Raw genomic sequence first — 16,212 nt, 5'->3', positions numbered from 1 at the left:
CCTCTCCTCACTTTTTGTCTGGGTTTAAATACCATCTCTTCAGGGAGGCCCTCATTTTATATCTCATTCTACTATCCTATACTTTTTCCTCATAGCGCTTAACCATAATTTATAATTATACCTACACAAATATATACATACAGTCTCTTTCCAGACTGTAATCAAAAGCCCTCTGTTTGTTTTATCCACCACCTAGAACAATGCCTGGCACAGTTGGCCCTAACACTCACCTTTTTAAAAACATTTGAATAAATACATAAGTATTTTGTAAATTTGACTTATGTGAACAGGCAAGAAACAACGAGATTCCATAGGACTTTATCATTTTGTGCCAAGCCGCTCTATCTCCCTTCTCCCTATTGCAGCTTAACACCCATTTAAATCCTGAGGAATCATTGTGGTATTCCTACAGATGCAAGAATCATTATTCAGTTGAATGACTCATCGTGACTCCATCAGGATTCCAACTTCTACAAAATTTTCAGCTGCCAGCTATGTTTCCTATGGCAGCCTTAGATGTCCCTCCAGAGCACCCAGAATATTCTTTAAAATCACAGATAACTTGTTCAGATAAATTGTCATCATCATGATATTTTCAGTATTTTTAAACAGTAGGAGGCTACTATCATCATCCAGAAGCTCACACAAAAACGATGACCTCATTATTTTAGTCATGTGAGACTTGTTTAAAAAAATGTTTTTAACATTTATTTATTTATTTGAAAGACAGAGAGAGACCGAGTGTGAGCAAGGGAGGGGGAGAGAAAGAGGGAGACACAGAATCTGAAGCAGGCTCCAGGCTCTGAGCTGTCAGCACAGAGGCCAATGCGGGACCCGAACCCACAAACCGTGAGATCACGACCTGAGCTGAAGTCGGACGCTTAACCAGCTAAGCCACCCAGGCGTCCCTGTATCATACCACCTTTAAGCATGTCCTGCCTTGTAGTGTTACTGGCAGACTGAGGTTCTCCTTTTGGCTACGGCAGATTTTAAATGAAATAGATATGAGTAGGAAGGGAAAAAATAACGAAACTACCATTTATTGAGCACATATGTGCCAAATATTGTCCAAATATATATATTCTCATTCAGTCCTCACAACAACCCTGTGAGGTAGGTATTATCTCCATTTACACATGAGGAATCAGTGTTCTGGCAATGTAGATTATCTCTTGAATTTTTCTGTTGACATTAATTTCCATTTATTTACTTTCATGTGCCCTATTATAGAGATTTGGGCAGCTATCTACTAGAAAATCCTATTTTTACCCAATAAATATTAATTTAATGAAGTTTCACAGTACATCAGCGAATGATTGAAAAGCAGAAACTACCATCCTTCTGTCTCAGATGACATCGTTGTCTAACCCTTTTAAAGACCTTCTGGACTACTAAGCATTCACATTTCCTACTTATTAAGTACATAGTACAGGTGACCCTTGAACAAGACAGGGATTAAGTGCGCCAACACCTGCACAGTCAAAAATCTGTATATAACTTTGGACTCCAAAACTTAACTAGTAATAGCCTACAGTTGACCAGAAGCCTTACCAAAAACATAAACGGTCAATGAACACATATTTTGTATGTTCTATGTATTATATACTGTAATCTTACAATAAATACTAGAAAAAAAGAAAATGTTAAAATCATAAGGAAGAGAAAATACATTTACAGTATTGCACTGCATTTATCAAGAAAAAAAAATCCACGTGTAAGGGAACCCACACATTTCAAACCTATACTGTTCAAGGGTCAGCTGTATATTCATTGTCAGCCTAATGGACTCTCTAGGCTCAGTTTCCCTAGTCTTATGGGGACCAGGAAGCTAGTCTGATGAACAATAGATGTTGAATGTTCTTAATCATGAAAGGACCCCTCCAGCTTCTAGTTAAAAGTATTTCCAGCAGAGTTCACTTGTCTCATAAGTAGATAAAAGGAGACCCTCTTTCTCCTATCTGTACCCAAAGGGAGGCTCAGAAGTTTTCCTTCCTGGTCCTCCTCCAGTCCCGCAAGGATGGACCAGGATTGAAGAACTTTATCTCCTTCCTCCACCACCTCTTTGAAGGATGACCTTGGTCCACATCTATACTCCTTTTAATTCTCTTTCTCATCAACTTCTTTGTCAGCTTTCTATTCCCTCAGCTGACTGCAACTTCTCTGGGCCCTGTAATAAGTTAGGTAAAGGTATGCTTCAAGAGGAAACCAGCCTATGGTGGGAGGGCCAGCTTATGAGTGCAATGCGGGACAAACACTGGAGATTTCCAAGCCCTTCTTTGCAACGCTACTATCCACCACAGTCTACCCTGGATCTTCAGGACTGAGACAGCAGAGATGAAACTGTACTCCTCAGTCTCCATGGTAGACGGTGTGGAGAGCCTCATCTCTCATCACTTCAGGTATCCAGGGAAATGTGTAGGGGAGGGTCCTATTTCTCCCTTTATGCCCCACTAGAAAGCTGTTTTCTGTCCTTGGAGGAGTTCTTTCCAATAGGCTGTGATCACCCGTCAATGTTTCGTGCCCGAGGATCTTCAAAGGATGCTGTAGCTGTAGGAGAGGCTCTCCAGGCTGATACCTGCGACAGCTGCATACAGCTCAGGCACCACCAGCTCGGGCACTTGCAACACAGCCTTGTCATTGGCAGATCGAGCGGCAGTTTCAAGGCGTGAGTGTAGCTCTTTGAGTGAAGGGCGGCTCTCCTCACTCCAGCGCCAGCAAGACTTCATAAGATTGTACCTGAAAGAGGAGCAAGAGAAACCGACTTCCTTGACAAGGCAAATATTTGAGGAACACATCTCTTCCAGTAAAACTTAACAACAACCACCACCCCGCGATTCTTTAATCTACTTCTCATTGTCCTCTCATATTCTTCCCAGGGAATAATATTCCTTTCTTTTCCTAATACTAAATCTCTTAACATCATCTTCTCATCAGGGCCCTTTTTATAATAGGAATGACTGGGGGCATCTGGGGGGCTCAGTCGGTTAAGCGTCTGACTCTTGGGTTTCCGCTCAGGTCATGATCTTGCGGTTCGTGGGTTGGAGCCCTGCATCAGGCTCCACGCTGACCATGCGGAGCCTGCTTGGGATTCTCTCTCTTTCTCCCTCTCTCTCTGCCCCTCCCCTGCTTGCTCTCTCAAAATAAATAAGTAAACTCCAAAAAAAAAAAAATTATAGTAGGAATGACTGAGGATTTCTCAAACTAGAATCGGTATGACAAAGCAGTTGTTTTCATTCTATTACCAAAAACTCTCACAAGTTAAGTGTTTCTCATCTTTAGATGTTACTGACTTGTAGCATGACAGGCCATGGCTATAGGGTGTCTCCCAGTAAAAGCTACACCAAGCCAGGAAAATAAGAAATAGAAGAAGAAGAATACAATAAGAATAATATGATTCATATTATTTTGAGTAATCTAGCTAATTAGATATTTCCTTTCATTAACCCAGGCCATCTCCCTCTTTTATTATTTAGCTTCTCCAGGAAATTGCCTTAATCTAGATAAAAGTACTTACCACCTTAAGCTGTCTTCTCTTCAGCCCAGTTTACAAAGAATGAATAATGTCTGTTATCAGACACTTTTTTCATGTCTCATCCCTCTCAAGAACCTACAGTGGCTCCCATGTAAAGCTGACATCCTCCCTGCTAGCTTCTCTGCCTCAGAGACCTTGCCTAACTGAACCCTCTCCTCCAGCTAAGTCAGTGTCTTGCAATGCCTTAGATGTGGTTTTTAACACCCAACTCTGTCTTTGCTGGTGCTATGCCCAATTCCTTGAATACCCTCTATGGTCATCATTTCCTGCAGGTTTGTTTTAGGTCTCAATTCTTCTGTTCAACCTTCCCTTAAAAACCTCAGCCCACACTGCATCTCCCACACTCCTCACTGTCGTACAGTGTAAAAGATGCCAATTTAATAACACTGATAACATTTAGCAAGAACTTACTTATTTTATAAGGCATGGTAGTGGAACTTAACATGCATTGTTTTATTTTAGCCTCACAATAACATTGAGGTAGGATTATCATTATACGTATTTCAAGAAAAGTCAACAATGTTCAGTAAAGTAGCAGGACTAGGAGTGAACATGTGTCTTTTTGACTCTATGACCTGAGTCTGAACTTTTCATCATTCTTTTATATGGCCTCCCATTTTATGTTGATTTTCATATTGCTTTTAGATATCTCCTCATCCCAATACTAAATTCTTGAAGATCAGATACTTTATTGGTTCAGTGTCTCCCCCCGCCAATATAAAGGACAGCTTTTTACACATTAAAAAAGTCAACAAGAAAGTTTTCAACAATCATTCCAGTGTATCCAAGCAGTATTATTATACTATATATATATGCATGTGTGTGAGTGTGTATGTGTGTGTGTGTATACATATATATATATATGTATATAGTTATGATATTTAACACTTATAATCTGCTTGATACAGTCACTGTTCATTGATGTGAAACTCAGGTGATGGAAATTTACCCTTTCAACGCTGAAAAATTTATAAATACCAATAATTTTATAAGAAATGTATATTAATATATTCTCCCCTGACTTCTTATAAATATTTTAACCTTTCCTTATATTCTTTAACAAGCCCTTTTTGTACTTCATTGGTTTTGAAACTCTGTGTGTAATTTTTAATTTTTCCATTTTCTGCCTCTGCATTGGCTCACCAGCTGTCCCTTTCTGCTGACATTATTGGCTATTCCTCCCATCTTTCTAATTTCTTCCTACCCTCCTTCTTCTGGTTGACTTCTAATTTGATCAGAATTGGAAAAAAATAGATAGTCCATAGTTTTTAAAAGTTAAATGCTAATGAGAGCCAGTGAGTAACTAGGGGAATGGATTTTGTGGCAGCCATATTAGAGCTGAGGCTGGCAGTCTCTGACTGATACTGACATTTAGACAGACAAAACACTACTACATTTGCGTTGGATTTGGTCCCCTCCCTACCTATTTTAGAAGGTTCTGAAAGAGCTAAACTTTATCTACTTAGAACCCTCATATAGTTCTCAGTAGTTGCTTCAACATTGTGTGTGTGTGTACACAGATATACACACACATATACACATATGTAAATATATATGACATATGAGCAGATGTATTTTACCGCATAGGTATGTCTAAGGCTGTATATTAGCACATAAAGGACAGATAGGGATCATCTGAGCCACTTTAGAAGGGCAAGATCGATGGGGATCAAAAAGGCATTGTAATGAGAGGAGAGTAGGTCCTAAAAGCCACTTACATGGTATGCGTGCAACTACTTGGTTTCTTCATAATTTTCCTTCTTTGGAGATGCTGCAGGATGCTGGTTGGAGGAACTTCAGGATATGGCGGTGCCCCTGTTGGCATGGAAAAAAAGGAGAGCAGCAAGGGAACCTTAGGTCCTCTAGAATACCAACTATAACATGACTCTTCATGCACCGGGGCTAATTGCCTGCAAAAGGTGGAGCCAAGGGGAAAATACCAGAGACAATATAAGTGTTCCCTGGTGATCAAGTAAGGACACAGCTTAGAGAGTCTGGGGGGTAGAAAAGGTGTTTGGGAGGAAAAAACCTGAAAATTTAGGATAATGTTGAGTCTTTACAAAAGTAACAAAGCAAAGTGAGAAATGAGACGTGCCCTCTACTCCCCAAGCACGGGAAAATACTGCATTTTCTCAATCAAATGGATTAATACATCTCAGGACAATACATTTATGTTTATACAAAATCACCCTTGGAATTATTCTTTGGACTTTAAAATATGCTTTGGAATTGGTAAAGTGTTAAGGAAAAGAAAGCAAAAAAAAAAAAAAAAGCTAAAAGGATGAGGGGGATTTCATGTCAGCCCAGTTAAAACCTGAGATTGTAGGGAAACCTCTCCTCATAGAATATGTCACCCCCACTCAAATAAACATACTTGGATATTTGCATCCAGGTACATACTACTTTAGGGACCCTCCTTACCTAGAGTCACCATCTCATAAAGCAGGATCCCAAAGGACCAGCTGTGAAAGAAACAAAGCCATTTACTTAGTTTCTATTTCTGCCTTTCCTAAAGAGAGCTCATTTCAACTCTCAGAGGTCTTCAAATAAGAACCCTATAAAGAAGACAATGAAGGGGAAATTAAGGGTGTCTGATAACATAAGCAACGTAATTAGAAAGCACTGCTGCTCAATCCCCTTCAAGTCTAATCTCTTTGTGGACTGGCTTTATGTCTCCTTTCTTCTACATTTCACATTAATGGATGTTTATTATTATTTGCTACACTGTGTGTATATTTATGGAAACACACAAACACATCTACGCAAACAGAAATGACACTGTGCATCCTTTTCATCCTTTCCATTTCTTCCTGCTGAAATTCTAACCTTTATTCTTAGCACAAATCCCAGTGAGGCTTTAATCATTTATCTACTATTTCCTCAATAGCTCTAACTGCCCAAACCTAGGAAACACATTAACAGAGCAAGTGTTACACATAATGGGAATAGATATTTGCCAGAGCAATATGATTTGAGAGATGTATATTTCACTATTCTATAACATCATCATTAAACAAGCAATATTTCCCAGTTAAACTTATTACTCCCAGACCCTACTGAAAAGCAGATGTGAGTGAAACAGCAGTGGAAGTCTTTTGATTGACTCACCATATTAACTGATGTTCTAAATTTTTTCTGCTGCTCACAACATTCAGGCTAGTAAGATATTCTATATTACCTCTCTGTGCTTCTCCAAGCTGCTGAATTATCTGGTTACCAAAAACCAATCATGATTCTTTACAATACTGTTTACGCCATCATATGTATCAATGTAATTATGTAATGAATTAAATATCAATGCAAAAAAAAATGCATTAGCTCCTGAAAACTAGGTTGGATGCTTTGAAAGTATTCTATAAAAATAAGCTGCTAAAAAGAAAGTGTTGTCCAATTGTGTGGGAGAGCCAACAGTAGAAAATTGGAAAAAATAATAATCAATGTCTGCAGTCAAATTGCTTCACAATTTTTTTCAAATTTCTCACTCAGAACCATCGCATGCAAAAACTCAAAAATAATGTATTATGAATGAATTTACACAAGAAATACAATGTATAACTTCATTTAGGAGGTCCATCCTCATAGAAAAAGCCTTGGCCCTCCCCTAAAAGACCAATCAATACATACATATTTATATGTTTTAAGCCAAAATAAATTATTTGACGTATGTATATTTCTTTTTATTTTAATAATTACTAGTTTAACAGCTTTTGATTAAGTGGACCTACCTCCTTCAGATAAAGGGGACTCTACTAGATTAAATCCTTGGATATTGGTATGAATAATCTTTTCATTTTTCTTTTCTCTTTCCTAATTATGGCTGCTAATCTAATACAGGAGTCATACTTAAAAAGACACTAAAAAGGACTGTAGCCAAATGCCCAATATGAGCTCTGTCACAAAACACACATTTCCCCTTGAGAGTCTGTCTGACTTCTAAATAGAGATTTCACATGTAGACATAACTGACAATAGACACAGTCATGGTCAGGGACTGGAGGACACCTAGGTCAAGAAGGGAAGAAGTCTGGGACACCTGGGTGGCTCTGACTTGATTTTAGCTCCGCTCATGATCTCACGGTTAGAGAGATCAAGCCCTGCATCAGGCTTTGCACTGACAGCAGGGAGCCCGCTTGGGATTCTCTCTCCCTCTCTCTCTGCCCCTCACCCCATCACACTCAATCTCTCTCTCTCTCTCTATCTCCCCAAAATAAATAAAGAAAAAAGAAGGGAAGAAGTCCAAAGGGCAGGAACAAACCGTACACATCTCCTCTGATGCCAGCTGGTCTCAGCAGAAGCCGTTCTGGGGCGAGCCACTTGAGAGGTATGGGGTAAGTAGCTGGGATGGCCCCTCGGGCATGGACTTCATAAGCCAGGCCCAATCCACAGAGCTTAGCAGTAAGATCACATTGGATCAGGATATTCCTGGCTGCCACATCCCCATGGAACAGATGCTTATCCTGGAGAAATTCCTGTCAGCATAAGATAAAGACGGATTAGCTGTCTGAGGTCATGGCTCGAGTCACAGACAAGGAGAAACAGTCCTAGGAATCCTCAAAAAGACAAGGACATTTCAAATCTGAACAAGCCTCATTGATAACGACATATCGCTTCCAAGGCATTCTAATGAATCGCACATTTTTGCACTGTGTTTAGGATTACCAAACTGAACAAATAATCCGGATAGCTTTAATAAGGTTTGGAAAGTATGATCACCCGCTCTGAGTCAAGCTCTGACTCCTGCCTGATTTTACGTTCCTCTCAGATAGGACCCAGCTAGCTATCAGAAAAGGAAGCCGGTTTCAAGTTTCTAGCAGCAATCACCCAAACAAGGTAGTATATACACAGTGAAATTGAGTGCCATACTAATGAATTTACACAGAGCTTTATACCATCTCATTTTGTCCCTAAAATAACTAAGGTGAGTTAGGGAAATATCTTTGCGATAAATCTAAATGATTACGTAAAGCCACACCGTTTTGAGTGGTAGTAACCAGAACGAGGTATTCTAATTCATAGGAAGTACCACAAATTCTACTAATAATTCTCAAGCCAGGCTGCAGATAAGAATTGATTGCCTGAGAGCTTTTGAAAAACACACACTTTCCACACCAGCTGTACTTAACCAAAATCTAGGAAGAGGAACCTGGTAATCTTTATTTTTATGAAGTGTCACAATGATTCTAGCACAGCCAACAAAGCATTTAAAAACCATTGCACCTGGATGATGCTGATTTGCTGCAGTCCTTTCCCCCCAACATCAGGCTATTCAAGGTTTAAGAAGCTGAAAATCTATACATGACCAAAGAGCTAGAGATTGAGGTCTATGACTGCTAAACAAGAATGACATTAAAAAAAAAAAAAAAAAAAAGAGGGTAGGATGGTCATTTCCAGTCCTTGATGATGACGGAACCAGTGACTGGCAGTTTTCTGTCCCCGTGAGGCAAAGTTTTAGAGCAAAGAAATTATTAAAGAATTAAAGAATGTCATGACTTTGTGGTTATTAAAATTAAGAAAAAAGATAGTATGATATTGCCTTGTAACTGGTAATCTTGAACCTGGTAACCTGGTCAACGCATCCCCGTGGGGCACCACCACAGTTGTGGCTCAGAATACAAGGTAGGCTGTATTCTGACACCCAGACTTTATCAAGGGGACGTACCAATTAGACCTTCCAAACACTGTAGACAATATTCATTTATACATATATACTACTGCTCTTTCGCACCTCACTCCCTTTTCTAAGCTTTCCCAGATTCCATTTATATCCCTGGTACATTTCACATCTCGAGGGGGCAAGATATACCAAACACTTAAACAAGTAGCCTCACAGATGCTGATTTTCTATACCAAATGCTAATGTTAAACACTATTATCTAAATAACTTCATAGAAATTGTCATCTAAATTTCCTGGTTAATCCTGACAAAGGTACATTTTTTTTTCTCTTAAATCTTGCTTTCTCTTACATCTTTATCTAAGTTGGTTTAAAACGAAGGAATGATCTCACTGTTGCCCCTTCTGATATCTTCTCTCCCACTATTCCTTGTTCTTTTTGAAGTTTATATATTTCCTATCACATTTGGTATCAAAACAAGTCTCCAACCAAACGTGTCCTGAACTAGTCTTTCTTGTTTTTCAGGTACAAAATTGTACACTTCCTTGTGGCTCTGCAGCCTTTCACCCATTTGGTTTCTCTTCCTGTGTCTCCTCCCAACTTGCTCATTATTTGCCATTTTATATCTCTTCATGTTAGTATATGAGAAAGTAAGAGTATAAAGCATCTAACTCTTGGCCCTGTGTTTTGACCTTTAAGATTGAGAAACCCTTTTAATGTCTATTTTATTTTTGAGACATAGAGACAGAGCATGAGCAGGGGAGGGGCAGAGAGAGAGATACACACACAGAATCCCAAGCAGGCTCCAGGCTCTGAGCTGTCAGCACAGAACCTGATGCGGGGCTCAGACCCACCAACCTCGAGATCACGACCTGAGCCAAAGTAGGACGTTCAACCAACTGAGCCACCCAGGTGCCCCAAGACTGAGAAACCTTTTAAAACCTGTCCTGTTCCTTCTACAAACCCTAAGTTGACTACTTTCTGCCCAGAATTACCCATCTTGTAGTATATTATCTAAATAATTTCGTAAAGAAAGAAGCGAAAACAATTTATCAGTGCTTAGGTTTCTGCCCCCTAACTTCCATTTGATTTTCTCTATAATGTATACCCCATTTGGAAATATAAATATTAGAAATATGATTTCAAATACCAGGCTAACAAGAAACATCCATACTATCTGTGGTCATTTTGCCCAGCCTTACCAAAGCCTGGAGGACCTGCCTTCCAACGTGATATACTTGTTTTTCTGTGAGATCATAGAGAAGGCCATCCATGGTCATCACATCCTAAAGAGACAAAGATAAAAGCATTATATCAGAATGACATGAACAGATTTGGAAAAAAAAAAAAAAGAGAGGCAGAGATATTCTCTTTTTTTAAGTTTTTATTTAAAGTCTAGTTGGTTAACACATAGGGCAATATTGGTTTCAGGTACAGAATTCAGTGATTCATCACCCACATATTACACCAGTGCTCATCACAAGTGCCCTCCTTAATACCCATCACCCATCAAACCCATCTTCCCCCCCGCCACTGCCCCACCGCAGCAACCCTCAGTTTGTTCTCTATAGTTAAGAAGCTTTTATGGTTTGCTTCCCTCTCTTTTTTCCCCCTTCCCCTATGTTCATCTGTTTTGTTTCTTAAATTCCACATATGAGTGAAATCATGTGGTATTTGTCTTTCTCCGACTGACTTATTTCATTTAGCATAATATGCTCAAGCTCCATCCACATCATTGCAAGTGGCAAGATTTCATTCCTTTTGATGACTGAGTAATATTTCTTTGTACACACCACATCTTCTTTATCCATTCACCAGTCAATGGACATTTGGGCTCTCTCCATAATTTGGCTATTGTTGATAGTGCTACTCTAAATATTGGGGTGCATACGCCCCTTTGAATCAGTATTTTTGTATCCTTTGGGTAAATACCTACTAGTGCAATGGCTGGATTGTAGGGTAGTTCTATTTTTAACTTTTTGAGGAACCTCCACACTGTTTTCCAGAGTGGCTGCATCAGTTTGCATTCCCACCAACAGTGTAAGAGAGTTCCCCTTTCTTCACATCCTTGCCAACATCTGTTGTTTCCTGTGTTGTTAATTTTAGTCATTCTGACAGGCATGAGGTGGTATCTCATGGGCTTCTTTTATTTGTATTTTCCTGTTGATGAGTGGTGTTGAGCATCTTTTCATGTGTCTGTTAGCCATTAGTATGTCTTTGGAAAAATGTCTGTTTGTGTCTTCCGCCCATTTCTTACTGGATTATTTATTTTGGGGGTATTGAATTTAATAAGCAGAGTTCTTAAATGCAAGTATCAAGGCAAAAGAAAAGATACAAAAACATAGGGACTAAGATTCAAGGAGAGGCTAATATCAGAGATTCTCAGATATGCAGAGAAGTACAATGATTTACTGGCCTGGAAAAACAATACAGAATGTAGATGAATCACAGAATGAAGGAAGAATAGAATAGCAGGTAAGAAAGACAAATATATATAAGACTATCCCCTGGATAAAGCAACAATTTTCCTGGGATAGTGTGTGTGTGTGTGTGTGTGTGTGTGTGTGTGTGTGTGTGTGTCAGAGAGAGCGATAATTAAGCACATTAATCCAACACATCATCATTGAACGCCTAATATGTGCCATGTTCCATCTTAGGACCTCAGAACACAAGAGGGAGCAAAATAAACATATCTGCTGCCTTCCGGATCTTACAATGTGACAAACACGTGTGAATCATAATCAAATAATCATGCATAAATATATGCACCATGAAAGTCATGGAAAATAGCACATGATGGCAACAAGAAAAGATCTGAAGGATGAGTGGACAATGACTATGCAAAAAAGAGAAGGGAGAAGTTTGGTGTAATGAGGAAAGCATGTTCCAGTGGTCTAAAATAGAGAAGCATAATTGTTTTGAAAATAGAAGCTAGTGAGGTTAAAGCAGAGAACAAGTTACAGATGGATAACCTCTTAAAAAGATTTAAACGCCTAAAGACTTGCACATCATCCTGTTTGTACCTCGTTTGGATGAAAACAGGGTCCCTTTATCATACACAATTAGTAGTAAAATAATCAGTCTATTGAGGAGGCTTGATTAATATTGAACTTGTCCATTGGTAAGTGAGGAACTAACTAGGAAAATGCAGCACTTTAGAAAGATGAATATATAGAGAAGTAGGAAAATTGTAAGGAAAATAACTTGCATTTTAGTCTGGAAATTTCTGAACATTTAAATTTTTTTTAATAAGAATTTAAAGTACAAAAACTTTCAAGCTGATTTCGCCTCATCCATCCTGGCATACTAGAGCAATGTTACGGAATAGAAGACACACTTAAGGCTAACAGCAACAAAATTACAAGCAGTACTAACAACAGTTTTTACTGTTAATTTTCATAATAATTTATTTTTATCCCCATTTTACAGATTCAGAAAATTCAGGCTCAGAGAGGTGGCCTGCCCAAAGTCACACAGCTAGTACGATGCAAAGCGTAGAGTTCATATTCTAATCTGCACTGCCCAATCTGGTAGCCATTAGCCACATGTGGCTATTTAAAAGTTTATTATTTAAAATTAAATAAAATTAGCAATTCAGTTTCTCAGTCACATCAGCCACATTGCAAGTGCTCCATAGCCGCATGTGATTAATGGCTACCATTTTGGACAGAGCAAATATAGAACATTTCTATCATCATAAAAAGTTCTATTGGATGGTGATAGTCATTTTGTTATGTTACTATAATGTCTCTCTGCTTCATCATTTGCCAGGCTAATTGACATGTGAACAGCTAATCAGCCAAGTCAAGCCTTTCCTTCCTAACACCTCTACGCTACCGCTTACCCGCCGGCAGGTCCAGAGAAAGCTGAGCAGGTCTCCTTGGGCCACATCCTCCAACACCATATAGAGCGGCAGCCCTTCTGTGCAGCAGCCTTCCAGCTGTACCAGGTTCTTGTGCTTCCCCAAGTAGTGATAGAATTGGATTCGCCCTAAGAAATCCTGCACCTCATAGAGCCCAACTGGTTCTGTGGAGGACAGGAGAGCGATGGGAAGTGAGTAATCAGAACATTACCAATAAAATGGGAGGTATTAGGGAGGAAGCAACCTCAGATGGCAAAGCTCCAAAGGAGAGTAAGTATAGACAAAAAGTAAATAGAAAGGGAACTAATTAGAAGATAATCCTCAATGTCACTGCTTTTTTGTCAAAGCTAACATAGAATCATAGGTTTTAGAACTGGATAGGCTTTCATTTGCCTAAATAGACAAGTGTTCACATTCAAATATGATCACTGCCTAGGCCTTTGATTAGTATTCTTGTTTATCCTATCCTTGTTCTGTTGTATCTATCCCCTATTACTGGCCCATATGAAAGAAAAAAAAAAGGGAAAGAGGGAGGGAGGAAGAAAAGAAGGAAGGAAGGAAGGAAGGAAGGAAGGAAGGAAGGAAGGAAGGAAGGAAAGGAGGGAGGGAGGGAAGGAGGAGGAAGGAAAGGAGGGAGAGAGGAAGAAGGAAGGGAAGAAAACAGTATTAGGGAAAGTGATAGTGCAGAAAAAGAAGGAACAACTTCAAAATCCTCATGCAAGTAACATCCATATGAAAAACTGAGTTCTAGCAGCCTCAATAGGCAAGCTTGAGCTAGGGAAGGTCCCTAAAGAAATCATTTCGGACTCAAGTTTTCACTTTCTCTTCCCTTCTTATCCTGCACACAATGGTGATCCCAGCTATCTGTTGATTAGTCTTCATGTCGGCAAGCTTGTCAGCATTCACTGTTGAGCGCTTGCAGTGGAAACGTGTAAAAGGGGAAAGGAAGTCAAACACTTCTCCTTTTACCTTTCAAAGCCTTGATGACAACACTCTTTGGCTTAGCAGGGTCCCCAGTGTACATCTTGGTTCGATAGATGGCTCCATAACTACCACTGTGGATCTGCTCCAGAGAATCACAGAATTGCTCCCGGGGCACTTGCAGCTTAGCCAGAGCATGTGTCATGGTTTGTAGGAGGCTTTCCACCGATGTCTCTTTAAGTGGCACAAACACGCTTCCTCCATGACCTGCTGCCTCCAAGCTTAAGCCCCTAGATGGAGGCACAGGGGCAATGCCTAGAACGAAAAGATGATACCAACCACCGGTTCCCTACCCCAGGGACTCCAGGAGGACAGAACCTGGAACAAACTGGCAAGGAAATCCCTTTAGCAATTTTCTCTCTGCCCAATGTGAGGATAACTTCTGAGTCTTCTCTGTGAACCAGCATCAATACCAACCTTTCTAGAACATTTATAATAACCCCATTACTTCTAAGACAACTCAAGATGGATCTCTGGAAAGTGGCAATGACATTTCCTTTCTGTCTCTCTCGGGATTATAGTTCAGTATAAGTATAGTATGGAGACAATTAAGGAAGTTCCTGAATAGGTACTCTACCTCCAGGTACTTAAAGGTAGCGGTAGCTACCAGTAGGGGCTATTGATTAAGTCGATCAAATGGCTTTTAAAGGTGGAGAGGACGGTATGGATAACTCCTCAACTCCAAGCCATGGTTATTCTTCCTCCCTTAAGATGTTCCCAAAGTTAATTATTGCCTATTTCCTATAGCCTCAGTCAAAAAAAAAATCTTCTGGTATTTTCCCCTTTTCTTAGTCAACTTTTCTCCATTGGAAACGAGAAATTCATTCTTCTCATTAAATCTCCATTCATTCATTCCATCTATTCGACAAATATCACATGTTGTGTGCCAGGCATTGTTCTAGGTGTTGCAAATAAGCAAAGTCCAGATTCTTACGATTACCCTCTAATGGTAGGAGAAAGGAAGCAGATAATAACAAACCAGGTGATGAGTGTTACGAAGGAAAATAGCAGAATCAGAAACACCAATGATGCTATTTTACATTTGAAGGTCAGGAAAGGGATTTCTGATAAGATGACATTTGAGAAACGCCTAGAAGCAACTAAAGAGCAAACCATACTTGTATTGGGAAGGATATTCTAGACAGAGGGAACAGGAAAAGCAAAGGCATCAGGAAAGAAGCATGCCTGACATATTTAAGGAAGAGAAATGAAGTTAGTACAGCTGGAACCATATGGGATAACTGGAGAATTATATGAGACAAGGCCAGAGAGTGCCCAAGTCATGGAAGGTTATTGAAAGAATTTTGGCTTTTCTAATTCTAAAAAGAAAAAACATTCTATTTTGTTTCAAGGAGAGATGGCCAGGACTGACTTAGGCCTTAAAAGAATAATTCTGCTGTCCTGTGGAGAACAGACCATAAAGGGATAGTGGTAGTAGAGAATCCAGTTAGGCGTGTATTACAAGGATCTACGAGAGGTGAGAGCTGCCTCGGTTTATTCTGAAGATAGAGTTGACAGGATTTGCTGAAGGATTGGACATGGAATGCAAGAGAGAGACGAGTCAAGGAAATCTTCAAGATTTTAGACTGAACACATAGAAGACAGGGCTTGCCATTTACTTGTAGAAAAGACGATTGGGGGAGGACATTTGTGAGGGAATTGCAGGGCCTTTGCTCTGGGCATATTACAAAGATGTGCATCGGATCCAAACTACAAAATGGGTGGTTTAATATAGGAATCTGGAGTTCAAGGGGGACTAGACTCAGATCAGAGGAAGTGTTTGAATCCATAAGACTGAAAAGGAGATCGTTTAGGAAGTGACTGTAGATTTAAAAGGAAAAATGAAGTGTTTCGAGAAGGAGGAGGTACAAAACTGTGTCAAATGCTTTTGACAGGCCACGATGAGGACTCAATATAGCTGTCAGTGGTGATCTTGGAAATAATTGTTTTGGCAGAGTGGTGGGGATAAAAGCTTCGGAGAATGTGACAAGTAGAAGTCATCAGAATGAGTTTAGACAACTCCTTTGAGTTTTTCTGTAAATGAATTCAAAGACAGTGGGGATAAAATGTAGAGACGGATTGAGGACCAGCCACTATACAGTTTCTGATCACTGTCAGGAATTTTTTTCCTTCTTTTCACCCTTAGTTTCATGTGAGCTAAATCTCTTGCATTATATGCTTCAGGACAGGACATCATCTCCTACTTAACACTTCAGAGACTGCT

The 16,212-nt window shown here is 39.6% G+C and overlaps 1 protein-coding gene across 2 annotated transcripts in view; it reads right to left on the bottom strand.

Moving 5' to 3' along the window:
• Positions 1-1,015: 1,015 nt before the first annotated feature.
• The window catches only part of STYK1 (serine/threonine/tyrosine kinase 1), a 44,844-nt gene continuing 29,647 nt past the window's right edge, over positions 1,016-16,212 (bottom strand). For both annotated transcript variants that reach the window (XM_058743670.1, XM_058743669.1), the window contains exons 4-10: positions 13,977-14,243; positions 12,990-13,171; positions 10,348-10,431; positions 7,793-8,001; positions 5,954-5,994; positions 5,251-5,347; positions 1,016-2,736 (exon numbers count right to left, since the gene is read on the bottom strand). In XM_058743670.1, coding sequence (XP_058599653.1) covers positions 2,532-2,736; positions 5,251-5,347; positions 5,954-5,994; positions 7,793-8,001; positions 10,348-10,431; positions 12,990-13,171; positions 13,977-14,243 — 1,085 coding nt within the window. In that variant the 3' untranslated portion in view covers positions 1,016-2,531. The remainder of the gene's footprint in view (positions 2,737-5,250; positions 5,348-5,953; positions 5,995-7,792; positions 8,002-10,347; positions 10,432-12,989; positions 13,172-13,976; positions 14,244-16,212) is intronic.

The sequence above is a fragment of the Neofelis nebulosa genome, chromosome 8, assembly GCF_028018385.1.
Source record: "Neofelis nebulosa isolate mNeoNeb1 chromosome 8, mNeoNeb1.pri, whole genome shotgun sequence".
NCBI classification, from domain to species: Eukaryota; Metazoa; Chordata; class Mammalia; order Carnivora; family Felidae; genus Neofelis; species Neofelis nebulosa.
This window is presented reverse-complemented; position numbering and strand designations above follow the sequence as displayed.